General features: G+C 45.0%; 1 protein-coding gene across 2 annotated transcripts in view; it reads left to right on the top strand.

Annotated features, from left to right (window-relative positions):
• The window catches only part of DENND3 (DENN domain containing 3), a 757,020-nt gene that overhangs the window by 392,753 nt on the left and 342,452 nt on the right, over positions 1–21,815 (top strand). For both annotated transcript variants that reach the window (XM_085604830.1, XM_085604832.1), the window contains exons 11-12: positions 7,260–7,363; positions 9,745–9,920. In XM_085604830.1, coding sequence (XP_085460956.1) covers positions 7,260–7,363; positions 9,745–9,920 — 280 coding nt within the window. The remainder of the gene's footprint in view (positions 1–7,259; positions 7,364–9,744; positions 9,921–21,815) is intronic.

Raw genomic sequence — 21,815 nt, 5'->3', positions numbered from 1 at the left:
ATTACAAAAGTGTGGAACGCCTGACGTCATCTTGATGTAATCAAAACTGTAATACCTAGAGCATTTCCTTTAGAAATTACATATATGAGAGGGTCTTATTGGCATCACATTTATGGTTAGTGCTCTAAAAGACTAAAATAAGGATATATTTTCTGAGTTTCCAAATAGCGACAAAGCACTTTTAAATTATTTGTTATCTTTGTTTTTTTATCCAGTTGACCACTTGATTAAATGTTGCACTTAGGGGAGAGGATGTGGTGTTACTTCCAGAACTGCAGACTTTGCAGCTGGGGACCAGGTTGGAGTTTCTGCTTCAGCTCGACATTCTGTGATTCTGGTCAAATCACTTAGTCTCCCAATGTCTACAACCAAAATGAATTTGTTCTTGTGTGATGTAACCAATGCTCATGTAAAGCACTCCAATACCTGACAAGTCTGCACTATATAACACTGCAAAAACACAAAATAATAAGTGTTTTGCACACTTCTGTCATTGGGCTATATTTGGGCTACATCTGGGTGATTTTGGGCTACATTTGGGCTCTTTTGTCTCTGATGGCCATCTTGGGAGATTTATTTGTTATGAAGTTTCCTAATTTCCTCATGTACTGCAGTCTCCTCAGTAGGAAATGCTTTCAGTTTTTTACTTTGAGTCCATCATGAAGGTATTCAGATATGACACACATTTGCCATAAATTCTGAATGTTAGCACTCTAGTTGCTCATTAGATCACTGTAGTAAAACTACTGTTCACCATGGAAGTCTGCTCCTGGTATTAAAAGTGCATGTTTCAGTCTGCATGTCAGAATTTTTTTAATGAAATAGAAGAGGATTTGAGAAGTCACTCAAAATGTGCCCTCATTTTCTTTCTTCAGCATTAATCATAATTTCTACGGCAAAATGAACCCCCTCATTGTGTTCCTTTTTAAATTAAATGTTTTAAGTGTTACCAGTTTATTCCAATCAAGATGGCTTCAGGTGTGCCATACTTTTGTCATAATGAAGACCGTAAGCGATCTAGTTGTTTTTAAGAACACTCTGGGACATTCTGTCATTGGGCTATACTTGGGCTACATCTGGGTGATATTTGGGCTACATTTGGGCTCTTTTATCTCTGGTGGCCATCTTGGGAGACTTATCTGTTATGAAGTTTCCGAATTTCCTCATTTACTGCAGTCTCCTCAGTAGGAAATACTTTCAGTTTTTTACTTTGATTCCATCAAGAAGGCATTCAGATGGGTCACACATTTGCCATAAATTCAGAATGTTAGCACTCTTTTTGCTCATTAGATCACTGTAGTAAAGCTACTGCTCACCAGGGAAAACTGCTGCTGGTATTGCAAGTGCATGTTTCAGTCTGCATGTCAAATGAAATAGAAGAGGATTTGAGAAGTCACTCAAAATGTGCCCTAATTTTTCTTTCTGCAGCACTAATCATACTTTTTATGGAAAAATGAACCCCCTCATTTTGTTCCTTTTTAAATTAAATGTTTTAAGAGTTACCACTTTAATCCAAGCAAGATGGCTTCAGGTGTGCCATACGTTTATCATAAGTAGGACTGTTAGCGCTCTAGTTGTTCTTTGGAACACTCTGGGAAGCTGCAGTAGAACACAAAGGAATCAACTGACAGTCTCTGCCCTTGTTGGATGTACATGTTTTACTGAGAAAGTCAGACTTCATTCTCACATTACTGAGAAAGATAATGTGAATTTACAGAAAATATACTCTCAGAACTAACTATAACGGGGGAATTTCATTGGTTTTTTTACAAGTGAAATGTTCACCTAACTATAACATGTGTGAAACCTATGTTTTTTTAAGTGAATTTGCAAGGTTTTTTAAATGCTAATTCCTAACTATAACGTGTGTGAGACCTATGGTTTTTTAAGTGAATATATATATATATATATATATATATATATATATATATATATATATATATATATATATATATATTCTTTAAGATAAGATATAATGGTACTTAAACTTTCCCACGGTTGGAAGAGAAAAGGAAACCAATTGAAACATTATATAGATGTCAATATTACATGTGCGTTTGGCATTTTTGCCCACAGTGAAGTCCAAGTTGAACAGTGAGGGGCCGAGAACAGGCTAATGTATGGTGCTGCCCTCCTATCCATAGAAGCGCTCTGTAGATGTGGGTACAGGTTTGTAGATTTAGGCACAGGTCTGCATCAGTGTGGTGCATACTGTAGGGGCAGTTGTGAACTGTAGGTATTTGGCCCTGAACCAAGACTCCAGCCCAGCCTTTACCAGGGGATAGGAGAAAGGCCTGGAGGGCGAGGGGTTCATAAAGGAACTGCATTGCCTTCCAGAGAATTTTAGCCTTCCTCTCTCACCAGCTGCAAACCTAGAGAGTTGTTAATTTTTTAGAACATTGGAATGTTGGGAGCTCCATTGAATGCAATGGAGTGCTCCATGCTTTTACGGGCAGGTAAAGGCCCGCAAAGCAACATTCCAATGTTGTTTTCAAAGGCCTCTCAGAGCCCGAGGGAATTTAAACCCCTCGAACTCGGAGGCCTTTGTTTTATTTGTTGGAACATTCGGCCCTCTAGTGGCAGAATGTTCTAATAGCCTTCTAGCCCTTCGTAGCTGGGCTGTACCGGCTATTAAAGTTTCGCTCCCTTGTTAAAGTCCCTCGCCTTCGGCTCGGGCCTTTAACGCTGGAGCGGTCCTTTAATAGCCGGTATAGCCCGCTACGAAGGGCTAGAAGGCTATAGTATTGTACGTCAACGTGCTGATATATCCCAGCAACAAGATCAGTCACCATTGCTTGAGATTTTTCGCGATCTCAAGGTACAGCCATATTGTCTTAATCAGGATGAAATGTAGGTTCAATTGAAAGAAAATTGAGTTCTTCAGTTAAACTCCAGTTTGTCAGAGGTGAATCATAAACCTCCAGTAGAGATTACTCCAAATTGCTACTTTAAACAGGAAAAAGGAGAAGAGAAAAGGGAAAAGGTTTCATGGTGACTCCCTATCCCCTGAGGTGTAACACAGCTTCCAAGACTATGGTCTGTCTGCCGCAGCATTTGAGTAGAGGTAACTAAAGAAGTGCCAATAAAACCTGATTGAACAAAAAAATAAAAATGCTGTGTTTATTTCTCTTACTCTTTGTTTTTGAATGGTACCACCTTCTAGTCTGACCAAGATTCCCTATAAAAAAATCTTTCATTGAGTGTTTATTTTTCTACAACACTTACCTTACTGAGATGCACCATTGCACAAATTCAGGGTGGAGTGAGATGAGGGTTGGTTGAGCAGCACCACATCAAAAAAAACTAAAGCCCAGGTACAAATTGGGACCTCACACATATGCGTGGCCACAATTCCTGCCTGAGATGTTCTCAAGAAGGCCGCTGGCAATTCCTCAGACTGTTTTGTCATTAGTTGATCATCGAAGCAGGATCTAGCTTGATACAACAGCACTTCTGCGATGCACAATATAGGATGAACTAGACTTTGGTGCGGCCAACAATCTGTCTAAAAATAGATTTTCTGGGGTTTGTACGAAGGCACAATTTACCCAATCCCACAGGGGAGCCCCAAAACTAACACTCAGAAGGCATTTACTTTTATATAGCATTAATAGTCCTCTGATTGGTGTATTGTCTATTTTAGCCGCAAATCTAAAATGGGCTTCTATATCTCTTAAAAATTTAAATTTTCCCGTATGCATACGTGTCCCCCAGCTCCCCTCACTAGTAAATTGTATTCCTAGATATGAAAAATTTGGGGTCTCGGCCAATCCCTTTAATATGATGTAACCTCCTATTGGCCCACCTCTTTCCACATACCATAGTGTAGGTTTTCTTTAGGTTAGTTTTCATATCTTTATTCTCTGTACAAGAAAAAAAATGATCAAACAGGAGCTGAAGGGCATTTGTTGTTCTGGATATCAGAACTGCATCCTCTGCATATAGTACGATTGGAACTGGCTATTTGTGACCCTAGGGGCATCAGCTTTTACTTTTTGCAATGTCTCATCCACCCCGTTAATAAATAATGAGAAGAGCAGGGAGGCGAGAGCACACCAATGGCGAATCCCATGTGAGACCTTAAAACGGGAAGTGCATTCCCCTTAGGCTCGTAACGTACTCGAGCTGTCAGATGAGAATACAGTTGTGACAGGATGTAATAATCCCAATCGGATCACCCATCTCATTCATGTTTTCCTAAGCTTTGCATGGTTTACCATGTCAAAGCGCTACTTAAGTCTCAGAAACATAAGTGTATGTGTCCCTCTTCTGCTACTCTATATTTGCAGATAAGGAGGTGTAGGTTCACATATTGTTTGACTGTACCAACATCCCTCCTGAATCCATACGTGTCTGAGAGAATGTGTTTTTCAGTCACCCACACTTCTAACCTTTCTAAAAGGGTTCAGCCCATTAATTTGGCAGTGGACTCCAGGAAAGATACTGGGTGATAACATCTTGGAGCTCCTCTTTCTCCTTTTGTACATATTGACACGATAATCCTTTTGGGCCAGGTAGCAGGAAGAAAACCACCTACTGTAGCATTGCACACTTGTGTAAAGAGTGTGGCCCATAAGGTGACATGTGACCTAAACATCTCTATTGGGACCCCATTGGGTCTAGGGGCTTTTGCATTAGTGGTTTTATTTAGTGCATTAATTCACTCATCTAGGCTTATTGGTTGTAAATCTACTGCATATGTTGTATATACTACTGAGGTAGGCAACTCTATTGCAAGCTCATCAGGGTTAACTATAGCTCCAAAATGATCTTTCCACTCCTCCTGTGGCCTCAACCCTGGGGTCTAATATGTGTTTCAAGAAAGGCTGATTTATTGTTTCCAGCAAAATATGTTATCAATTGTGTCAGCAGCCTGTATTACGTTGCCCCAAAACGTATCTTCCAATTGTCTTCTCCTTTTAGCCAAGGCTTGTTTATACGCAGCTCTCAATATACTAACTTTATCCTATCTCTTGGTTTATCCTGTAAGGCTTTCTTCAAGGCTCTATTTGCCACAGAGCAGTCCTGATCAACACCCATGCTTCTTATTTCCTGTGCTTCTATAAGTGGATCTTAGCTTATCTGCTATTTCTACTATTAATTTGCAAAAAGCTGCCATAATGCGCACAGGAGGGGGACCTCAAATTAGTTCACATGTTGAAATCACTAAGGTTTACCTCTATGGCCTTTTATTGAAGGGCTCTGACATTTATATTTGAACATCTAAAGCTGATACCATTTAACCCTGCGTTTCAATAAAATTCGCAAGTTGCTGCCCTTTTAGATGTGAAGTTTTAATATTGAAAACCACTGTCTAGGGATAATAGTCACTAAAGGAGCTCTGTGTGATCTCAAAAGATTACTTCAAACGAAGTCCATATTCACAGACTAAAATATGGTAAATTGTAGAGCTATGACCATGCCCATGGAAAGTAGATATTGATGGCATCCCAGGCTCGGAAGAGTATTCTAGAAGCTTCAGATTGTATTTAAAGATAATTTCGTTAATTACCTCCCCGTGTATATTATGGGGAAAATATAGCATCACCTCACCATTATCTTTTAAGTATTCAAAGTTTCGGGGTTCTGGCCTATTGCATTTTCTTATATTAAATCCCCTAATCAAATTAGGATATAATCATCCTTAATCTGGCTCGTAAAGGATTCACTCACCCTTCTGAGATCAATAATTCCTTTAGCTTTAGTATTATCAAAGACATTGTTATAGTGATTAACTAAGACAATATTTAGATATTCATCAGTTTGCAGGTGGAAAAGCTGAAAAAGGGGATAACTGGTATGAGATCTTTTAAGTTTCAATGGGGAGGTTGTGGATATTAATAGGGCTAGATCCCCCTTGGCCTGCCCAGCTTCAGAGGTGCTTGCCAGAGTTTTAAAGGACGAATATCCTTGGACATAGAATTCATCAACTGCCCAAGTTTCTTGTAAGCAAACTAGGTGAGATTCTTTGATTGTCCAGCCATTCTAAATTACCCAATTTAGTTTTTACCCCCACGATATTCCAGAACTGAACTACAAGATTGGTGCAGTCATTGTTACTACAATGAGGCACTCCAATAACTATTTTAGATTGATCACAGTCTACAATCGGAACATCAGTTAGATTATTCTTGTTAAACTAGACACAACTTTGGAGTCAGTCTTGTTCGTCGCAATTGGAGAGGGGGGCTAATATAATAGATGTTGGTACTGTTATGAGCATACTAGATTTGGATTTTGATTCCTGTTGAGTAACACACCGATTTACTGAAACTCCCATTTAGAAGGGGGCTCTTTATAAATTAGAAAACATGTCTGGTCTAAAAACGAAGCCAACGAGTTCAACTAAAATATCTCTTCGAATATTCTTGGGATTTAACTTGCAATTTAATTTATAAAGAAAAGATTTAACCACCTTAGGGTAACGGAAATTCACAACGATACAATCGCCCTATACAGTTTTCCTGGTAGGGCCTATCCCGTCTACCCTTCATAATCACTGCTTAAAATAAAAAATGAGAATCCCAGAACTGTTTGGCCAACCAGTGTGTCACCTTATTTTGTAGTTCACCCAACGATTTCATTACATGTTGCAACAATTTAGGATAATGTCTTAATATAATAACAAATGGCATTGCTTCTGGTCGGGGATCCAAAGTGACGTTTACACAAGTGTAGTGTCCAAAACAGTGTTACTTTCAATAGGTGTTGGGGGAAGTTGCTGGGGGACTGCACGAGAAATAGGTAGTGAATGTAGATTATTTGGTGCTGCCACATCCATGGGAATGTCCCCGGTTAAAAATGACTCTTAATAAGCCAATGTTTGCCCAAATTATCCTGGATCTAGCATTTTAGTGTTTATTTTAGTGGCTTTGCATGTTTGTTCATTTTGGTGCATGTCGCACCTTCCTTGATCTTTTTCAAGGGTTTTTCCCAATTCACCAGTGGCACATAAAGTAGATGTTGTAGCACCCAGGATAATGTGATGCATGGCCAAATACTTACAAGGTCCCAAATGTGAGACCTATTGGCTATGCCAATGCTTGTTGAAAAAAGAAAATCCGGCAGGAAAAATCACTTGCAATATAGCATAGTAATTTGTCCTAATTCATCTGGACCAGGTCACATGAAGTAGGTCACATTTTGTTTAGTTCCTTTTGGAATTGATGGTGTTACAGTCATGGCATCTACAGAGAATCAAGTAATGGCGGTAATTGGAGGTAATAACAGTATGTGTGCTCTTTTCCTGTGTATTGTAGGTGTTGGAGACAGTAATGTTCCATTCGTTTCTAAAAGCTCGACTTAACAAAAGTATGGATGCTTTCACAAGGATGGAGCTAACTACCCCCTCTCAAACTGACAGGTACTTTTGTTTTTCCAAATATTTTTATTATGAAATCATTAGAAGTGATTTTAAATCATTATAGTATGTTTTCTCATTCAGTTCAAGCAAAGTGTTGGCATTCAATGCATAAATTCCAACTTTTGTCTCGGAAACTATTTACTCTCAGTCCCTACAATGCTAACATAGGGATTTAGAAGTGGATGATGTACTTGGAAATGTGTTGTGTGTGGTTTTAGCTTTGTGTTAAAGTATATTGATACATTTATTGACTGAAATGCTTGTCACAGATCAGTCTTTTTTATATTATAATTAATTAGTATTTATGGAGTTGTATAGCGCTACCTAGAAACGTGCCGTGTTGCTGATAACAGCCAACTTCAATACTGAACCATATGGGGTACATTAAAGGGTCTAAAGCCATGTTTTTAAGTCTTTTCATTGGACGGTAAGAGTTCTTTGATAGAACGCAGAAAATGAGAAGGCTGTTTTCCAGAGGCTGGCAACTTCGACAGAAAATGCTCTGCTCATAGTAGGACCTCTATTGAATTCGGGAAGAATGAGCAAGTTGTCACCAGCAGCTTGTAACCAGCGCTTGAGATAGTACAGATTACCTTTCTGATGTGGGATAAAAAGGTCAAATTGATGAATTGACTTGTCAACGATACAAAAGGGTTTGAACATAATCCTTTTAGGCAAGGGAAGCCAATGTAGTAAATTCAAGGCTTCATATGCTGATTGACATGTAAGAGAAAGGCAAGTATGACTGAGGTGGTTTGAGTACAATACAGGTGTTTGAAGAGATAGTCTGAAGATCCCATAAATAAATAAAAGTAATCCATAATCCAGATACGCGTGGATGGGAAAGAAGGAAAACATTTTTATAATATGCTCAAAGGAGAAAAACGGAGGAAAGGCTATAGGAGCAGCCTTACTCAGCAGAGGCCAAAAGGCTGTCGAGAATGGACGCAGGCGCCTGCCTGTGGAGCAACAGAGAGCTCAGTTTTCTCTCTGTTGTATTTTAAGGACTTCCAACCAAGCCCAGAGGTGATATATCATATACTGGTGTGGAAATTCTTTATCTGAAAAGGTGCAGGTGCCAGTTGGTCCACATATCTGATCAACTGAATATCATCTGCGTAATTTCATTAAGTTAACTCCAAGGTTACAGATCAACTTAGTCAAAGGTCGGAGGTAGACATTAAATAAGGTTGGGCTCAGAGAAGAAACTTGGGAAACCCTTGACATCTGTTCTCCAGGTAGGAATTTCACCATCTCAGAGCTCTGCTAACATAGAGATCAAGATTTTGTGTGACCATTTTAAATGAAAGAGAAAGTAATACAAGGGCCACAAAACAGCCCTGGTTTTCTGCCATTGTAAGTTCGTCCACGGGAGACGAGCGCAGCTTTGCAATTGTGTGCAGGAGCAAACCCCGATTGAACCGGTCAAGTAGTTAGTAAAGCTCCAAAATATCACATAGGATCGTATTGACCTATTTTTCCAAAATCTTTACAGGGAAAGGCCAGAGTGCTGTAGGCTGGATTTAATCTGGTTTGATGGGTTCGCTGCTTTTTTTATTTTGAAGAGAGGGAACCGCTTTTTTCCAATCCGAGCCTGTAAAGGGCAGCTAAAGAAGATGCCATTTCTTCCAATGTCTTGGGAGATACAGGATCCTCATAAGACGTTTTAGCTTGACTTATACCTATAATCTGCATTTGGATATAGAAAAGGCTGTGGACATCAACATTGATTTGGTGCTGCAGTCTTTTTGAAATGCTTATTGTGTATCATGATAATGAAATTAGTCATTAGTTATCAAAGTCTGCCTTCAGTTACTGAAAATAATGTAACCGTGTGTTGATCTACTTTCTGATTCGAAGAAATGTTTAATTCATCTTCAAGGAAATCAAAATAAAGTTACTGTTTCCTGACAGTGTGTTGCTAGGTAGAGCATGGCCAGCTTTGTTCTTACATTTGTTCTTGGTGCCTGTAAAGATAAATATGTTTATTACTCAACTGACATATATTCAGGGTGATGTAAGTATACACATTTAACAAGGTAGTGGTGTATACTTGCATGGCTATCTGATACTTCTGTAAAAGGCTTAGCCTGCTGTAGTTTGTTAAACCGTGAAAGCAAGCATAATAACGTTTTTCCAAAAGCCTAATTTCAGATGGTTTTGTAGACCTTACTGGTTTGGACTGTGAGGTTCTTACATAGTGGATAGAGCGATCCGTGGAATTTGGGTAAATATCTGCTTGGTGATGATTTACTTATCAAAGGTCTAAAATAGTCTGCCCCAAACTTTGAGTTGTTGGTCTCAAGATTTTGCCATCTCCTTCCTTTTTTCAATTCTTTTTTCATCTGACCATCCTATGCTGTCCTGTTTTCTTAAATTAGTGTTGGATCTGAAAGCCCAAGAAGAAGAATTGCAGAGCGAGCGGCGTTGACCAGATTCAGACCTGAGCACATGTTTAGTAAACGATTAGTAATCAGCATGCCTGATTTGCAAGTCCTGACAAATACAGATCCTCCCGCAAGGCACTATTCATTGCGGATGCCAGAAACTGCAAATGGTAAGGCAAGCAACACATGTATTGTTTGTTTTTCATTTTAAACATCCGCATTAATTTCACGCCTTATTTTTACTTCAGTTACTTTCTATACTTGAACAATTATTATAGTATCTCAGTGGCTTAAAGCAACCCCATGTCGATGATCGTGTAACTTAAAGATTACTGTTGCAAATGCTGGCCGGTTTGACAGCCTTTCATTTTACAAGCTCAGCAAATTCATTACCATGAAAGCCTTGATTCCGAGTGAAGCAGAGAGGTATGTGCAGTTTGTCTCAGTAAAATTCATTGTTTATCCCATGCAATAAAGTCTACCTCGTCTGATTTTTCGGGGATTTATCATGGAGATTTATTGTACTCTTTTGCCCTGTTAAGTTCTGGTAGGTTTAACCTACACATGGATTAGGCAAATTATTTACTAGACGTGTGTCTCCATGTAATCATCCTCGTATTCACATGTTTGGAGAGAATCCTGGAAGCAAGGCTGGACCTCTCAAACAGTGACATTTATACTTTTCTCAAAAAAAACGGTACATTTTTAAATTTGGAAACCACTGAAATAGCAAAACAAAAGCAATCTCCTAAAGGTGATTCTCTCTTTCATATTTGTTTCTAGGTGCACAGAACTCACTTGGGTATTGAGAAATCTGACCAAAAGCAATATCACATCTGCTCTATTCTTACAGCTCATCAGAGCATGTCTGAAGAAAACAGCTGGTCTTCGCACACAGTTTTATCATTCCGGTGGAGTCCAGTTTTACTTTAGAATGAATCCTGTTTATTATGTGGTCACAAAGAAGCAAATACACAGCTATACTGCCTACATCTGATCACCGGCAGAGCAAGAACTGTAGAAAAAGACACAGCGTATAGGTCTACATCCCTGAGGCCGACCTCGCAGTGAGAATAAGCCCTAGTGAGCCAGGTAGGTGCAAAATGAAAGTGCCACTTTTATATATTTATATATATATATATATATATATATATATATATATATAAAAAACAGGAACAAAGGAACAAACACCCCACCCGCAACCTCCCCCCACCCACCCTCCGCATCAGTTCAGATCAGACAAGGCCGTCAATCATGTCTCCACACATGGATCTCAGAACTAGTTAGTCAATTCCCCGATGCGCCAGGAGGCTCTAGAGGTACGAGGCGCAAAATTTGCAAATATTTCGGGCAAGTGACTTCCTTCATATCTTTGGTGAGGATCTGCAAAAAGGGAGCCCACAGCTTTGGAAAGTCCGTGCCTTTCCCCTCCACACTTAGGGACAGCCGCTCCATAGCTAAGAGTTGCCAAAGCTTCTGAATCCAGTATAGAGGATCTGGAATCGTCAGCGATCCCCAGTGCGCTAAGACCACCTGTCGCACTGCCAGCAATGCTATGGCTATTTGTTTACCTCTCAGCGGGAAAAACTTAGGATGGGGAAGACCTAGCAAGATGTGCTCGGGCTTATGTGGCAAAGTGACCTGGAAAGCTGCATCTATATCTTCAAGTATTGCAGTCCAATAGCGCACTAGTTTGGGGCAGCGCCAAAGCAGATGCACCAGAGTGCCAACAGAACCACACCTCCGCGAGCAGAGGTCTGACTTGGAATTGCCTCACCTCCTAATGCGCACTGGTGTATAATACCAGTGAATAATTGTGCAGAATTTAGGAAACTAATGAACAAAAGGACAATACAAGGACTGATATTACATACTGACAATGAGAACCCAGGTACCACAATGTTTATACCAAAAATACAAAATTATTTTTATTATACATGAAAAATATATGAAAACAATTTAATCATTCATACAAAAGCTAACGTATCCAGCAGACACACTGTCAATCATGCACTCAAAATTATACAGGCAAATGAAAATGTGTAAATAATAACAGGTAAATAATGATTGATATTTCACAATTTACATAGTAGTAGTGTGGCACAAATTATTAATAGACTGGAATGTATTCTACGCGCGTTTCGGCACACACAGGTGCCTTCTTCAAGAAAAAGGGCCACTGAAAGTGGGACAAAGATTATTCTGGAAGGAAATTTGAAAACAAAAGGGATAATTAAAACTGGGTTCAACAGTGGCAGTAACGATACAAAAATCTAAAACACCACAATCGGTGTGCATTGAACAAAGGAATATATATACCTAGAATGTGAGCACAAAAAGATAGTAAACTGTAGGACTCATGAAACACCAAAGATAATGTGCAATGAACAAGGAAATGTGTTCACCATTAGAGAGAATAAAGAGAGATGATAACCAACAAATTTCAAAGGAATATTAATGAAAGAAAAGAAAAGGGGAAATAAAGAAACACTTTGACCATGATACGGATAGGTAGATACACCCTATCAAGTGTGTTTTTTTGCTTCCACTTTGAATGGTCATTGGCATTAAAAGTTACCTTGAATAAAGGTCTAGTCAAAGGAGGTTTTCTTAAAATGCGATATACACAGTTGTGGCGCTTTCACGAAGGCCGATAAGCTGTAAGAAAAAATTAGGAATTATATACAGGATACTATGGGTTCCTCTTGTCTATATAATGTGGTCTCCTGTTAGTGGGTACATTTTAAAATTGGGGACACAGATGGTCCAAAATTGTTGATAACTTTAACAGCAGGAGTTTTTATGGTGTCTTCAAGTATTTTGGTAAATATACACTGAAGAAAAAAAGGAAAATGGAGAAAAGGACCACTGAATAACCACCTTATAGGCAGATTCGGCCCCTCCTGTGTTGGAAGTAGTATGATGTGCCCTGTAAAAAATGTGGTCCCACTCCTTGTGCGACAAGGGTCTCCCCAGGTCAGTTTCCCATCGAACCTGCGCTTTGGTGCGGCGCCTCTGCGTTTGTGAGGTGATCAGGGCATAGAGTTCAGAGATGAGTTTACGATCGTCCGTTTTACACCCAAGCCATTTTTCGAAGGACGTCAGGAGACGGGACATTAGCGCGAAATTCTCTGGTTGTGTAATGCAGTGTACAACTTGCGCGTAGTGAAAGCCATCGGCCTCCAGCAACTCATGATCCCTACGCAATTGAGGAAAGGAAATCACATCCCCGTGATCAAACACGTCACCTACCCGCTTGCAACCCTCCTCCCGCCATCGTTGGAAGATCTGGGATGCGCAACCTGGCGGAAAGTCGGGGTTATCGACTATGGGGGACAAAGGAGAAGGAAACGTTGTCCACCCCTTCGGGCCTGCAAATCGATCCCAAACTTTAAGAGTCGGGGAAGTAATCAGAGAAGAGTATAGCCCCCACGCTCTGTGCCGATGTGGAAGCCACAGCTCCCGCCATATGTTCCGACCAGCCACCGTTTGTTCCATAAAATTCCAGTGCTTACTGGAAAGAGGCCTGTTCCACTCCGTGATGAAGCGAAGACATGTTGCCTGGTAGTAGGCTCGCATGATCGGGAAGCCAAGCCCTCCCTGTGCTTTCGGGGAAGTGACATGCGCAAGGCGTGCTTTCTTATTGTCCCACAGGAACCTGTTAAGCAGCCCCTGGAGTTTGCGGAGGGCGCCTGGCGGCGGGCTCAAACACAGCATTTGGAAGATATAGAGGATGCGCGGTAGAACCGTCATCTTCACTGCCGCCAGCCTGCCAAACCATGCCAACTTGAGACGAGACCAGGCCACCAGGGCCTTGGCCGTCTGTTCCAGCAACCGAGAGTAGTTAAGAGCGGCCGTTTTAGCAATGGAAGGGGTCAAACGAATGCCGAGATGGGTAATATCCGTGGACACCCACTGGAAGTGAAAGTCTTGCTGGAGGTCCCGAATCTCTGTCTCCGGGATAGAAATATTAAGAATTTGTGACTTTGAGAAGTTGACTTTAAACCCCGCCAACTCACCAAAGGTAGAGAGCTTCGTCGTCAAGTACCGCAGAGTCGTCCGCGGCTGCGTAAGAGAGAGGATGACGTCATCAGCATACATATTAATTTCATGAATGTCCACTCCGAACTTCAAACCCCCCACATCAGGGTTGGAACGGATGTGCTGAGCAAAAGGCTCCATGTAGAGCGCAAATAAGAGGGGGGGGGATAAGGGGCAGCCCTGCCCCGGGCAATAGGAAACAGGGCTCATTTGCAGCCATTTACCCGCACCGTCGCCCTGGGGGAGGCGTATAGACAGCGCACCCATCGAATGAAATTATCCCCAAATCCAAATGTACGGACCACCGCAAATAAATAATCCCAGTCCACCCGCGTCTATTGACAGCAGACATGCCGGACTATGCGATCGGTGAATAAAATCGATGAGGTGCAACAACCTCTTGGTATTGTCCCCTCCTTGTCTTGAAGGTATAAAGCCTGCTTGGTCCGGGTCTATGATGGTATCCATGAGGGGGTTAAGACGGGAGGCTAACACACCCGCGAACAACTTTGCGTCAATATTAAGGAGCGAGATCGGCCTGTACGATCCACACTCCTGTGGATCCTTCCCAGGTTTGAGAAGCACAGAGATGGCCGCCTCAGACATGGAAGGCGTCACCCTCCCGGTATCGAGGAAGGAATTAAAAAGCTTTGTTAAAAGGGGAGCCAGTTCCACACACAACTGTTTATAGAATAAGGCTGAAAAGCCCTCCGGGCCTGGCGACTTAGCCACTTTGAGCCGCGCAATTGCCAAAATCACCTCCTCGAGACGAATAGGACAGTCTCGATCATTGGCCGATGACTTAAGTAAGGGGGTGATATTACTGGAGGACAAATAGTCCCTTGGATCAGGCAAAGGGGCGTCTTCCGTCGAATAAAGGTGCTGGTAAAATTGACGGAATGTATCAGCAATTAGTGCATCCGTGGTATCTTCCACTGCATTCGGACCCCGGATGACAGGGATGGCAGACATCTGTGCCTGCGCCTGTAATCTGTGTGCCAGCATCCTCCCACTCTTATCCCCACTGAGGTAGAATTAATGCCGCAGCCGCAGGAGAGCATGCTCAGCCCTATCCAGATCCAGATGCTTCAGCATACGGCGGCGTGTTTCTAACTCCCTCCACACCGCTTCCAGTTCCTCAACCGCCGCCTCCAGCTCCACGCATTTCTGTTTGCAGAGTCGCGTGAAAGACGCAGCAACCGCAATAAATTCCCCCCGAACTACGAGTTTAAAGGCTTCCCAAACCGACGCAAGGGGCGTGTCATCCTGCGCATTCTCAGAGATATAGTGCTTAATAACAGTTTGAATCTTTTGAGTGACGTCATCCGAATGAAGCAGGGAATCACGAAGGCACCAGCCCGGGGGATTAGAACGCGCGCAGCGTGCCAGTAGTTGGACCGAGAGGAGGGCATGATCTGAGAGGGATCGAGGAGTAATAGTCTCAGCGCGCAAATGAGGGAGAAGAGATGTAGAGGCCAGAAAGTGGTGGTCAAGACGCGCGTATGTTGTGTGTAGCTGTAAAGTAGGTATAGTCGCGGTCTTTCGGGTGCTGTATTCGCCACACATCAGCTAAACCGCAGTCAGAGCCACTGTTGCCCAGCACTTGACAATGCCCCCGGTTGGTTAGACCGCAGCCCCGACCTATCGACCTCCGGATCCATTACCAGATTTAAGTCTCCCCCCAATCAGAAGTGCTGAATCCGGGGAAGCAAGAGCCTTAGATAGGGCGGAGCGCAAGAAGGGTTCCTGCCGCTCATTCGGGGCATATAAGGACCCTACCGTGAAATGCATGTCCCCCCCCCCCCCCCCCCCCCCATTGCACCCTGACTGCCAGGAACCGCCCCTTTATCTCTGCTATCGTAGAGACCAACTTGCACTGCGACCGTGCGCTAAAAAGGATCGCCACCCCATTGTGTTTGGACTGGCCCGAGAACCAAAACTGCTGTGGGAAGCGCCTATCCCGCATGCACTTGGTATCTTTAGGCAAAAGGTGGTTTCTTGCATTAAACAGATATCCCCCCCAGCATTCTATAAAAGGGACAGTATGGCTAACCACTTGACCGGATTATTCAGCCCTCGTACATTCAAGCTGACAATAGTCAGGTCCCTACTCATCGATACAGAAAAGAAGGGAGCGTCTATATACCGGCCCCCAAACCCCCAGGATCAACCCTAATGGAAATCAGCCTCACCATTTGGACTACCAGCCGTTCACGGCCATGAACTGATGCGGAGCCCCAAAAAAACACCCTATGACAACCCCTGTCAATGAAATAAAAAATCCCTGAGCAAGACATAACAAAAACAAGGCTAGAAAAATACAGAACAGCGAGCACCCAAGGAAACAGGTTTGAAGGTCGTCTCCTAAGAAAACCCCCGCCCTCCAAAAGGAAAAACCCCTGAAGCAAAAGGGCAAAAACTGGAACTCGAAGGAAATGACAACAGTTCGTCTCACTGAAAAAATGTTCAAGGGGGCGCGGCTCACCCCTCATCCGAACCATAGTGCACCTAACAAGTCCCAGGCACGTCAGGGAGCAGAGAAAGTGTGTGCCGTCGGACGACTCCTCCCCTCCAGCGCCAACATCTGAGCCCAAAAGGATGCCAAGGTACGTGAATCAGGGGACATCGGTGTTGTCGGTCACCTTCGACACCGATGAAAGGACCGCCTCTCTCCATCCGCCTGACAGATGCATCCGGCTTAGAGCTAGACGATGGACCCCCAACCCGCTGCCACTCCGAGGAGCGCCTGCGTCGTCGAGGGCGAGCATGAGCAGGCTCAGGAGGAGTAGAAGGTTGGTCCAAGCCCAGCGTGGAGCAGGCATCCTCAAGGGAACGAAGTTGCAGGAGCTTGCTGTTGAGCTTAAAGATGAGGCGGAATGGCTGACCCCAAGAGTAAGGTATACCCCGCTCTCTGAGATGACTGGTAACAGGCTTAAACGCTCTGCGTTTAGCCAGCATGGAAGCTGCTAAGTCCTGGAAGAGAGCAGGCTGATGACCTCGGAACTGCACCGGATGTAGGTCTCTGGCTTTGCGGAGGATTCGTTCCTTAATTTGGAAATCATGCACACAGACAAGGATATCCGGAGGGGGAGCCTTAGCACCGCACGGAAGATCCACCCGGTGGACTCGGTCTAACTGGACCTCCCGATCCCCCAGGATCTGCTGAAACAGGGCACTGATGTAGGCACGGAGATAGTCTCCCTCTTCCTTCCACGGAACCGCCCGAATGCGGATATTATTACGTCTGGAGCGGTTCTCCAAATCCTCCGCATGCGCCTCGAGATCCGTCTCCAAGAACAGAATCTGGATCATCTCCTGTTGAAGTTGGTGCAAGTCCTCTTCCCTACCCAGGTCATGCTCCTCCAAAGTCGCAACCCGCTCTCCTATGGCGTCGACATCCCGCCTAACATCCTTAAGATCTGAGGAGAGCTGGGAGCGCAACTCTTGAATGTCTTCTTTCATGGAGGAGAACAGCTCAACCATAAAAGCTTTGGTCGCTGGCGCATCCTCATCATCCACTGCAGGTGACCTGGCGTCGGGCTGCGAGGCGGGCGGGCTGCGAGGCGGCCTGGAAGGGGCCCCTCAGGGCCTTGTCTCTTTTAATTTTATTGGACGACATGGTGCAGAAAAGTGGTGGCGAACTGCTGCAAGGTATCCCAGACTCAAGCAAGGGGAAGGAGCCGGGCCAGGCCCCGACAAGGTCCCACCACCAGGCAGGCCACCGGGAAGTGAGCTACGAAAGGGCGAAGCAGCCTGCAGCTGAGAAGTCCGAGCCGGCAAAGGAGCTGCCACCGCAGCGCCGGGGGGCAAGCAAGAGCAGTCCAAGGAGGAGGCGCCCCTGAAGAGTGCACCACGATGTGGCAGTAGCCAGACCCGGTCGCAAGTCACACCAGGGGTGCCCCAGCCACCAGTGAGCAAGAGAGCTCACGGCCCGCCGATCCACCTCTGCCCGCCGAATCACGGGCCGACCACAAGCCTCACTGGAGTGCGGCAGATCATGAGCCCCAAGTCGCAGGCATAATCAATATGGGCAAGAGGCCGTGCGCCTCACTCCAGGTGTCGCCCCCAGCACGCGGCCCCAACCCCAACCCCAGCCAGCACCAGCCTCCTATGCAAGCAGGGGGAAGGGAGGGCCCCCAGGAGCCGATAGCCCCCGCCCCACCCCCGCAATCAGCGCCAACGCCGTCCGCCGATATGCGGACCGAGCCCCACCACAGACGGCACCCCGCTGCCCTGCTCCGCCACTCCCGAGCTTCTCACCAGCAGCACAGCACAACGGTAGATGCGGAGGCCCTCGATGCAGTCAGGGCCGCCGGCCGAGCGCCGCTCTCTGCACACAGCCCCAGATGTGGCAGGACCCTATACACTGGGAGGGGAGGACCCGCAGAAACCAACAGCCCCTTCCTCTCATTCGCCACCAGTGCGAGCGCCATCCGCCGGTCTGCGGACCGATCACAGTCACGGGCGCCAGCTCAACACCCCTCCGCTCCTCAGCCGCCCTAGTGCGGGTGCAATAATTCTCCTCCAATAGCTTCTGTGGGCCCCCTCCTTACCCGGTGAGCTTCTCGGCCCGAGGGCCTGCTGCCATCACGGAGCAGCCATGCCACCGAGGAAGCAGAAAATGACGGGCACTCCGTCTCTGCACCACCGGGTCTCACCAGGATCCGCACCGGCCGGCGGCCCACCTACAGGGCAGTGCAAGAAGGACCCAACAATCCAACTTCTTCCTAGAGGCCCCCAAGCGAAGCAGCAGCCAACCTCACCGCCGCCGAGCCTACACCAGGGTCCGCCGGGCCACAGCAAGGCCGGGGCCGGGCAGGCCGGCTCGTGGGGACAAACACCGGGACAGCAAGAAAGGAGCCCACCGCTTATGCCAGGATGATAGCAGGCAACAATCCAACAGCCGGTAAGCGCAGATGGGCACGATTAAGGGCGATAAACAAGGCAAATATTGGGTGGCGCTGGAGGGATAGGGAAACACGTCCTTTATCACCGCCATCTTGGCCACGCCCCACTCCTGTTTTAGTTTAAAAGAAGTTTGTTAATGTTTTTTTTAATTTTTTTTCAATTTTTGTGAGGAAAACTGCTCAGATGTATTCTTACAAGAAACCGGTTTCTGATTCTTGGGATGTAGCTTGAAAGCTGGGCAAGATGGCAGCATCCTTCTGCACTCCAGACCAGGACTCCGCCTTAGCTGCAATTACCTGCTGCCAAATGTGAGTGAGGGTGCCTCCAGAAGGGGGATGGGGCTTAGTGTAGCACTATAGTCGGCAACAGGAGCATAATTGTACCCTGTGGCTTTGGAATTCACTCTAATTTAACTACACTATGCTGGCCGCGTCACAGCTAATATGGGGGGTGCAGTGTCATTCTCTTAAAGACCACCCTGGAGCTGTGACTATTTAACAGCAGCCACTGCAGTTTCTCAGCCGTTCATTCAGCTGATTCTGGCATCTCCCTCCTTCCTGGCAAGGAGTATGCTGTTCCTATCATGCATTTCTTCCTTGCCGAAAATCACCTGCATGGAGCGGCGCTTTATCTGATACGGGAATCTCGGACTTACTGGATGACTTACTCCTACCTACCTACTCCTGTCATCCATGTTCTAAGGATCTCAACACCATGCACATTCATGTGCTGCTTTCCGGGGTGAAGGTGGCTGCATAGCTGAGCTTACAACTGCATGCACTGCTTTTCTGCCATATCACTTTGGTGCCCAGCTCATTTCATACAAAGATTGCATGCGGAGGGCGACAAAACTGGAGTGATGCTTGCCCAACTGGCTGGACAGGAGAACAAACGGACTCCAGCGTTCGTGATACATGACCATATTGACCCTGGTCAGTACACAGCTAGTTATCAATGGGGTATTCCAGACCCATCTGATTTAGACCTAAGCTGTACGACGAGAGCGGCCTGGAAGGTCGGCAAGCGTAGTACCTAGTGGGGGGAAGATGTAGGAGGAGGGGTTAAGAGGAGGAGGGGGGGGGGAATACCACTTCCGAGTCTGGACTTGGGGGACCACTAAGTTGTGGACAGACCCATCCGTCGAGAAGAGATTTGGTGATTAGGGTGCTGAAAATTGCGAAACCTCCAGGGACCGATGGTCTGCCTGCATAGTTCTACCACTGCTAGGCAGATATGGCAGCTGATAGGTTGCTGGAAGTTTATCAGGAAACCCTCCAAAAGGGAAGCTTTCCACGCTCATGTGAAGCGCTAATTGTGATGGTGCAGAAACCAGGCAATGACCCGACGGAAGCCGCTTCGTACAGGCCACTTTCACGATTAAATGTAGGTGTAAAGCTCCTTAGCAGCATACTAGCAGCACATTTGCTTCCCCGTCTTGCACCTCTAATACACACAGACCAGTCTGGTTTCATTCCAAAGAGATACTCTCCACAATCTGAGGAGGCTCGAGCATATATATCATGCCCCACAGCCGGAAGGAGATGCTTATGCCCTTGCACTTCTAGACATCGAACAGGCGTTCGGGTCATTGGGCTGGAACTTCTCTTGGCAGGTACTTAGAAGGCGGGCATGGGCCCTGTGTATATACAGTGGACCGGACTACTTTATACTGACTCACGCGGTAGGGTGCAGTTGGGAGGCGAGGTCTCGGAAACCTTTTGTTTACATTAGGGGAACCAGGAAGGGGTGCCCATTGTCTACCCTACTCTTTGGGCTAGGAATGGAGCCGATGGCAGAGAGATTATGTAGGATGCTGGGCCCCTGGGGTAATCATAGTAAGGTAAACCAAGCACATGGTCAGCGTTTCTTACTGTATATTTAACATCACTGGCCTGTATGATCAAATACTTTGGTTTCTCCCTCACATCCTACGCAGATGAGACCCAGATTGTAGTGTCCCTAGTCAGTAAGGATGACAATAGCAGCAACAGATTCAGCAACTATATGCTGGTAGTCAGTTTTTGGCTGAGCATGAACTGCCTTAAGCTAAACTCAGTAAAGACAGAGGTAATCTTTTTTGGCAAAGAGGTCTCCTTTTGGTCCCCATCCTGGTGCACTCAAGAACTAGGAAATCTTTGGTTACTGTCTAGGAAAGTAAACAACCTGGGAGTCCTACTAGATGCCAAGTCAATTGTACAATCTCTCCCTATACAATAAAAAAAAAAAAGTAGTGAAGAGAATCCTCCCTTACAAAAAATGGTTGTGACGGCCTTGGTCATGTCCAAACTTTATTACTGCATTGGTCTTTATTTGAATATACAGGAGCAATTTCTAAACAAGCTTCAGGTTCTCCAGAACCTAGCAGCATGCATGCTGCTTAGAATTCCTAAATACACATCTGTTAGACATTCATTATGTACGCTCCATTGGCTACCCATAAGGCACTTCACAACACAGGCCCGGCATATCTGATGAATAGTTTTAAATGGTACTGTCCTACCAGGCAGCTTTCTCTGTGCCAAAAAATGTTGTTGTCCCTAATTGCAGACTCTCGTGATGGAGCAGAAAAAGCTATGTGGTGAGTGCCTCCAAACTGTAACATTCCCCCACCACACATCAAATCCATGTCTGGTCTCCTATCCTTCAGAAGGGACAAAAACACTGCTTGTGAGCTTCCAAGCATATAATGGCTTATTAGTCTCACAAGAGCTGTAAGACCACTGTAATAAAAGCAGCGCCAAGACACCTCCGAGTATCCATGTGATTTAAAAGTAATTTTAAGATAACATAACCTGAAGACCCAGTGGGTGAAGCATCAGAGGAATCTGTAACGCCCTGAACGTCTCAGGATCGTTTAACAGACACGACAATGAGGACGCAACCACTAGTGAAGGGTTAGTTGTTTTAATGAAGGCAAATATAATACAAAGAATAAACAAGTTATAGTCACTGGAATCCTCCAGGCTAAGTACGCTACCAGCCCACAGCACGGATGGTCCTAACCGTCCTCTGCATATACGCCGGTCCCGGCGTATGCCAACAGAGGGCAGAAATGAAATGGCCGACAATGCCAATCGGTAGGCTGTGAGGGGCACGAAGAGTGTTGGGGAGAATCG

The sequence above is a fragment of the Triturus cristatus genome, chromosome 5_1, assembly GCF_964204655.1.
Source record: "Triturus cristatus chromosome 5_1, aTriCri1.1, whole genome shotgun sequence".
NCBI classification, from domain to species: domain Eukaryota; kingdom Metazoa; phylum Chordata; class Amphibia; order Caudata; family Salamandridae; genus Triturus; species Triturus cristatus.
The sequence above is the reverse complement of the archived record's forward strand: the minus strand, read 5'-3'. Positions and strand labels throughout refer to the sequence as shown.